Here is a 6892-nt window from a genome sequence, read left to right on the forward strand (position 1 = left end):
CTAATTGAAAAAGAGAAGGTAAATAATATCTGCATATATGAGCTAGAACCGATCATCTCTAGAGTAGACAGTAGATCAAGATGCATATATGAAGTAGAGCCTAACATGTGTAGAGCAAACACTAGTAGAAGGAACTGTTGCAGGACTTCTAACAGAAAAGATAAGAACACGTACTGGACAGCAGCCAGAGCAGAGGCACTGGACTTAGGGTCGGTGTCCTCCATGTCGTCGGGGAGGTTGTCGACGTCGGGGAAGTAGTCGTCGTCGGGGAAGTAGTCGTCGGAGTCCGGGACGTCCGTGACGAAGAAGTCAGTAGTCGCGCAGAGCGCTCCCCAAAAACCTTATCACCCTTCTCCCGTACAGGACTCAAAGAGGTGCGGTTTCGGAGGCCTACTATCCCGACCTGCGGTGCACGCCGCAAGCCGGGATGAGGAAGAACGTAGCAACAACGCAGTGCTCAGGAACTTGTGGCGAGAGGAGGAAGAGATTCTGGTGCGTCTCTCTGAGAGGAGCGACCTCCCTTTTATAGGCGCAAGAGAAGGAGGCGAGGCAAAACATTTCAGCTTTCGCGTGACCTTTCGTATACCCGTAGTGTGTGGCAAAAATTTACATCGGCTCGTTCCCGCAACCCGCGGCGCGGCGCGGCGCGTCGCGTCGCGTCGCGTCGCGTCGTGCCGAGGCGGGCGGCGGAGGAGGAGCGCGCGTGGATGTCCCTCTTGTTCTCATGCTCATACAAGTGGGGAAGGAGTCTCCCTTATAAAAATGTCCAACTCCCTCTAAACTAGCAATGTGGGATTAAACTTTAGTTCCACCTCTTGCCTTGCACGAATGGGCTGCGTGGGCCTCTAAGATTTATTAGGAATTTCTGAAACTGCTATTCGGCTGGCCCATAATAGACAAAATTCCAGCACCTACAAGGTCAACGTCCGCTACCGTGCCTAGTTTAGTTTATTCTACTTTAAGCTCGTTTTGAACTTGTTAAATTGTATCCGGCTTGCACTTAATATATTGAACTTACTAACTTTTGTGCAAACATTTGGTGATCACAATTGGATGGCAAACTTACTAACTTTTGTGCAAACATTTGGTGATCACAGTTGGATGGCAAACTTACTAACTTTTGTGCAAACATTTGGTGATCACGGTTGGATGGCAGACGTTCAGACGGATGTTTGCCGACCCGTCCGGACATGTCCCCAGACATTTTTGGGTGAAAATTTGGCGATCAGGGTTGGAAAGGCCCAAAGACTCCTAAAAAAACTGGCAGGTAAGACAAGCGGAGAAGAGAACGGTCAAGGACGGAGGGAGCGGGAGAATTAACATTTGAAAACGCCATAACCATTGATTTCACAGCTATAGAGTAGCAACACGTAGAGGATAGAAAGTAGAAACGCACTGCACCACGACACGCACACACCCTGCAACCTGCCAAGCCATGCCAATTCTACTCGTGATCAACTGACACCACAGTTTGAGCATATCGAGCAACCAGCGGCAAATGCAAGGCGACACCATTAACATAGTACTTCCAATTTAGGACACTAAGCGAGACGGATTCGGATCATTACAACGACGAAATACTTTGTAGTAGGATCATTAGTCCTAACTAAGACCGATCGGCTTCTTTTGGCGCCGGCGACGGCGCCGGCGAGGTCGGGGTTGTCAGCACCGCCACGCCGAGACTGACACGAGCTCGGCGCGCTGCCAGTAGAGGCAGAGCGATCCCGGGGCGCGCTTCTCGACGCGGAACCCCCGGACGGGCACCTTGTGCAGCAGCGACTCGGCCTGCGACTCCGCGAACGTGCTGGCCTGCACCGGCGTGAACCCGGCCGACGCGAACACGGCCCGCCACGGCAGCGGCGCCTTCTCGATGGACGCGCGGTGGCGCCCGACCACGCATTGCTCCACGGCCGGCTGGACCAGGAACCGCTCGATCTTGCCGGCCGTGTCCGGGTCCGTGCCCACGGCGTCCACGGACTCAAGGAGGAACACGGTGGACTGGAACGCCTGGAACAGGTGGGCGGCGAAGGGCAGCTCCGTGCGGTCGCACCCGCGGTCCACGGACACGACCACCTTGGCGCCGAGGCTCTTCACGAGGCGGAGGACGGCGGGCATTGCGGCCGCGTGTGCTGCGCCGACGGGGAGGTGGACGGCGAGCGCGTCCCCGCCGGCGATGGCCACGAGCTCCGCGGGGTCGAGGGTGTCGATGTTGAATACGGTGAACTGGAAGAACACGCCGAGCTCCGCGGCGAAGCTGGATAGGTTCTCGTGGATGAGCTGCAGCTCGAGCGGGTGGTGCGACGCCGGCGAGACCAATGCGGTGACCTTGAGCGCCGTCGCCGGGCGGCGCTGCGCGAGCTCCTGCATCAGCGACGCCCACTGCTCGCCCATGCCGATGTCGAAGTCGAGCACGTGGATGCAGCCTGCGCCGCGGAGCCCGTCGAGCACCGCCTGGACGCAGGTGAGGTGCGCGAACTGGAGCACCGGGGAGACCTCGGAGAAGGCCTTGTACGCGCCGAGCTTGAGGACCACGTCGTACGGCGTGGACGCCGGCGGCGCGGGCGTCTCTCCGTTTGGGGAGAGCGCAAGGCGCAAAGCCTCCTTGAAGTAGAAGGCAGAGCGGAGGAGTGGCGTCCCGGCCGCGGGGGCGGCGGGGAGCCGATAATTGAGCCGCGCCAATATCTCGCGTGCGCCGAAGGCGTCGCCCGCCTCGGCAAACTTGGCAGCCTCGGCGAGCTGGTCCACCGTGGCGGCCGCCTCGTCGTTCGCTGTCCCCGCCTTGGGCTTCAGGGCGGGGAAGAACCCGCCCGCCGGAGCGTGATGCCCCTGGAAAGCAGGCAGCTTCGGCGCCGGCGCGCCTGCCATCGGGTGGTGGCGCTTAGGCGGCGGCGGCGCCGACTCGAAGGACGGGTGCGCGCCAAAGAAGGCCGCGTGTGGCTGGGGGTGGTGCTGGTGCTGGTGGAGCAGGAAGCTGGGCGCGTGGCCGAAAGGGGCCCCCTTGGCGTCCTCCATGGCCGGCGCGAACGGCGACAGGCTGGGCCCGAGAGACGCCGCAGGCGGCGACATCATAGACGTGGCGTGGTCGAGCTCCAGAGCAGGCGGATCCATGACGCCGGCCATCCCCGCGGACGCGTCCTCCCCGCCGCCAATGATCCAGCGGAGGAAGGTGCTGTCAGGTCCCGCGAGCCCGGAAGGCGCCGTGCCGTCCCACCCCTCGCCGGCGCCAAGGCCCATGCCCATGTCGAGCGGGGCCAGCTGGTGCGCCCACTCCTCCTTGACCCCCGGCGCAGCAGCAGTAGCATCCTCCCCAGGCGGCCATGCCTGCTGCTGCGGCGGCGGGGAGACGTTCTTGGCGTCGCCGCCGGGCGCGAGGCTCGCCACCTCGGACGACAGCGCGGAAGCCTCGGAGGGCGGGCTGGGGCTGGGGCTGTGGCGGCGGTCGAGCACGGACGTGGGCTCCGCCCAGAAGCCGGCGCTCAGCTTGGGCTGCTGCAGTGTCCCCGCGTGACCCTCTCCAGCAAAGGGCATTCCTCTCATCTAGCCCGGCAGCAACACCTCATACCACCAATCCCCGCCACGCAGCAAGAGTTGGGTGCTTGTGCTGGTCTAGTCTAGTCTTCTCCTTCCTCCGTCGACCTCTTCTCCCTCGTCGCTCGCTCCCTCCAAAGTTGGCTCTGGTGTGGAGTCTACGGGGCCATTAGTAGTGCACAGTCCTAGTAGTAGGGAGCTACCGCTACCAGCAGCACCACCCTTGTACTGCTGTCGCTGTGGCCCCTGTCCCTCTCCTCTTTCCTTTGCGTGTGGGGTGTGAGTGAGGCTGTGGGGGGAGAGCGAGAGTATTTTATTCTCTTGGCAGCGTCTTGATCTTGAAATGATAGCGTGCAACATGAAAAAGGTGATAAAGCGGCCTTCTCTCCCTCCCGCTGAGTACTACTACTTGCCTTGCTCCTCTACTCTCCTCTCCCTCTCCTGCTTCTTCAACTCGCCAGCCTCTCCTCTCTAGACCACTTTCTCTTTCGCTGCAATGGCTTTCCTACGGTTCGGTGGCAACAGAAAAAGAGAGAGAGAAAGAAAAGAGCTGTGCAAAATTCCTGATGATGCAGGTTAAAAAGAAGGAAGAGAGAGAGAGAGAGAGAGGGATGTATCTGTCTGTGGACATAAAACTGTTTGCAGGAAGGAAGGAGGAGTACAGTTGTGGCTCGCTCGCCTCGTCTGCATGTGCGCTGGTTTCCATGCCCTGCCACAAATCTATCTGCTCATCTAGCCTTCTCTAGCGCCTAGCTAATCTTTACAACTCTTGCTGTTGTTGTTGTTGTGGAAAGGTCTTCAACAATTTTAGTAGTACTAGTAGTAGTAATTTGTTTGTGTGCATCGTCCTACATGAAAAGTTTCAGTTTATCACGAACTGCATGTTCCACCATTAATTTTAGTTTGCTGGGCGTGATTAGATTTTATTTTCCACTATATCAGCAGGGACAGAAAAGTGCCAAACTCTGGCATGCAAGGACCCCCTGAGAAATTCGTTCATGCAGTCAGTGCAATCAATGCTCATTCCTTTGGTCACACCACACCAAATCCCAAGTGGCACCATGCCCAGTGTTATCGTGAACTCACTCATGGCTGCGTCTTCCTTCAGGGCAGCACTATTTTTCGGGCTGGCCAGGCCAGGAGGCAGGAGTGTACATGTTCAGGCCGGGAGAAGGGCTTGGAGTCCCAAAGGTGAATGAATGAATGAATGAATAATCAACGAGACACCCGAAAAGAGGATGAAACAGCAAAGTTAGAAAGCTGAAGCAGCTGTTTGCACCAAAATGCATCATCATTTCACTCACTGGCGTCAGCTTTTGACCCCTGACGTCGTCCAGTTAAGCACTTGATATCTCTCTCTCTCTCTCTCTCTCTCGATTACTTTGCTTCAGAGCACGCTAAAGCATCATTGCTTTTATCCACAAAAGGTACGATCTTCAGAGTCGATCTGTGCTTAAATCTATAACCTTCAAGACTCACTATTAGTCTTCAAAACTCCGCCCAGAATACAGTCTTTCGCACATCCTGTGCTTACTATACCATAAAATAAAATAAAGACCCTGATAAGTGCCAAACGGTACGAATACTTTGATGGCAAGTTTAGTTACGCGAGGATGACAATTCTAGTTGAAAAGCATGACAACTTTCGTGCTTCAGTTTATTTTTTACAGAAACTTGTCGTGTGTCACTGAAATTTGCCACCCTCACGTGATGAAATTGCCATCTAAAAACGTCAGGGCCAGAATACCACGCACCTTACTTGTGGTGCTTATCATTTGAAGAAAAAAGTAGCTGGTCATGGGGCATATATCGGACAAGAACATCGAAGAAGGATTGCAAATCAAAACGTGGTTAAATGACCCGAGACAAGAAAGCAACTGCCGATCATCAGTGAGCACCGCTCACAATCGACGTCAGATGATTAATTTGGTAAAACCGTCCCTGTCCATAGCTGTTGACTGGAAACCTGTAGTTTTCTCCTTTTCATCAGGAAATTATACTTATATGTCAGTGTCATTGGCAGCTGGGGGTTAAACATACGAGTTTCCCTCGTTAATTAGGCTGTCTGTATTTTAAAATCCCCAAGATTGATGCCTACATGCATGCACATAATACATGGTAGCAGGCACAAGGAAACTGTCACCGGCTTAGTTAATTAGATTGCCTAGACTAACTCTAAATGGCATCTGGTTCTCCTCCATTTTCTTCTTCGGATGGGACGTCGACTTAGTTAACAATTTGAGGAGCTTCGAAGCCAGGACTGAAGCGCACTACTACACGTCTTGATGCATACACTCTGCCCATGCCCAGGTCAAATCACATTGTATATATATAACTGAGAACTAGGGCTAGTTTAGAATGTGATAGAGACAAAGCCGTGTGGATTCTTGATGTGAAAGTCTCTACTACGTGCATAAAGCATAACTATAATCTGTTTTACCTAGCACAAAATTTATGATATCGACGAGGATGTCGGGGTACGTTAGGGCATCTCGAAGGGTGACCCGTAAATTTCCTCCCGCGTGTTGAAATATTAGGCAAGTTCATAATTAATTCTAGTAAATAATTCATTACTAGAACAGAAACTAGCATGCAATAATCTAGCAAACTAGATGAATAGCAAAACTTGTACAGCAGCACCGCACACACAATAGCAACTTTAGAGAGAGACATGAATAGATCATGAAGTACGTACTGTTCGTTACACTACTAGAAAAAGGTTGTTAGTGGTGCACCAGTTTTTACTATTAATGGCGCACTATAGGTGCGCCACTATTACCATGCCACTAGTATTGCAGGTAACAGTGGCGCACCTTGTAGTGCGTCATTACTATTACTACATGTGTGCCACTGGTAACTTTTTTTTTGAATTTTGAAGGCGGGAAAATAGTAGTGGCGCATCGTCTAACCCCCGCCGTGCGCCATTGCTATTTTTTAATTTTGAATTTGGATCTGGATCTAGATCTGACTCATTTTTTTGGCTTGTTTTTTTGCTCGTTTTTTTTGCTTGAATTTTTTTCAAATTTCGTTCTCGACCTGGATCTGGTACGTTCTTTGTGCCGGGGGAGCTCCACATGTGGCCGGAAGTAGAGGAGAAGGGAGGAGAGACCGTGAGGAGTAGAGGAGGGAGGTGAGACCGTGAGGAGTAGAGGAGGGAGGAGAGACCGTGAGGATCAGGAGAGGAGGGAGGAGGAGGTCGCCAGAGAGAAGGAGGAGGACCGTGAGCAGGAGAGGAAGGAGGAGCACCGTGAGGAGGAGAGGAGGGAGGAGGAGGTCGCCAGAGGAGGAGCACCGTGAGGACGAGAGGAGGGAGGAGGAGGTCGCCGGAGGAGGAGCACCGTGAGGAGGAGGTCACCGGAGGAGG

General features: G+C 54.0%; 1 protein-coding gene across 1 annotated transcript; it reads right to left on the minus strand.

Moving 5' to 3' along the window:
• Nucleotides 1-1322: 1322 nt before the first annotated feature.
• LOC119338717 (scarecrow-like protein 6) lies at nt 1323-3795 on the minus strand. The gene has a single exon (XM_037610979.1). The coding sequence runs from the start codon at nt 3535-3537 to the stop codon at nt 1663-1665; it is 1875 nt and encodes a 624-aa protein (XP_037466876.1). The 5' UTR covers nt 3538-3795; the 3' UTR covers nt 1323-1662.
• Between the last annotated feature and the right edge of the window lie 3097 nt (nt 3796-6892).

This window comes from Triticum dicoccoides, chromosome 1B, assembly GCF_002162155.2.
Source record: "Triticum dicoccoides isolate Atlit2015 ecotype Zavitan chromosome 1B, WEW_v2.0, whole genome shotgun sequence".
Classification (NCBI taxonomy): domain Eukaryota; kingdom Viridiplantae; phylum Streptophyta; class Magnoliopsida; order Poales; family Poaceae; genus Triticum; species Triticum dicoccoides.

Bases quoted from the DNA above. Each gene is read 5' to 3' on its own strand.
- LOC119338717 (XM_037610979.1), bottom strand. From the start codon at position 3,537: ATGAGAGGAATGCCCTTTGCTGGAGAGGGTCACGCGGGGACACTGCAG.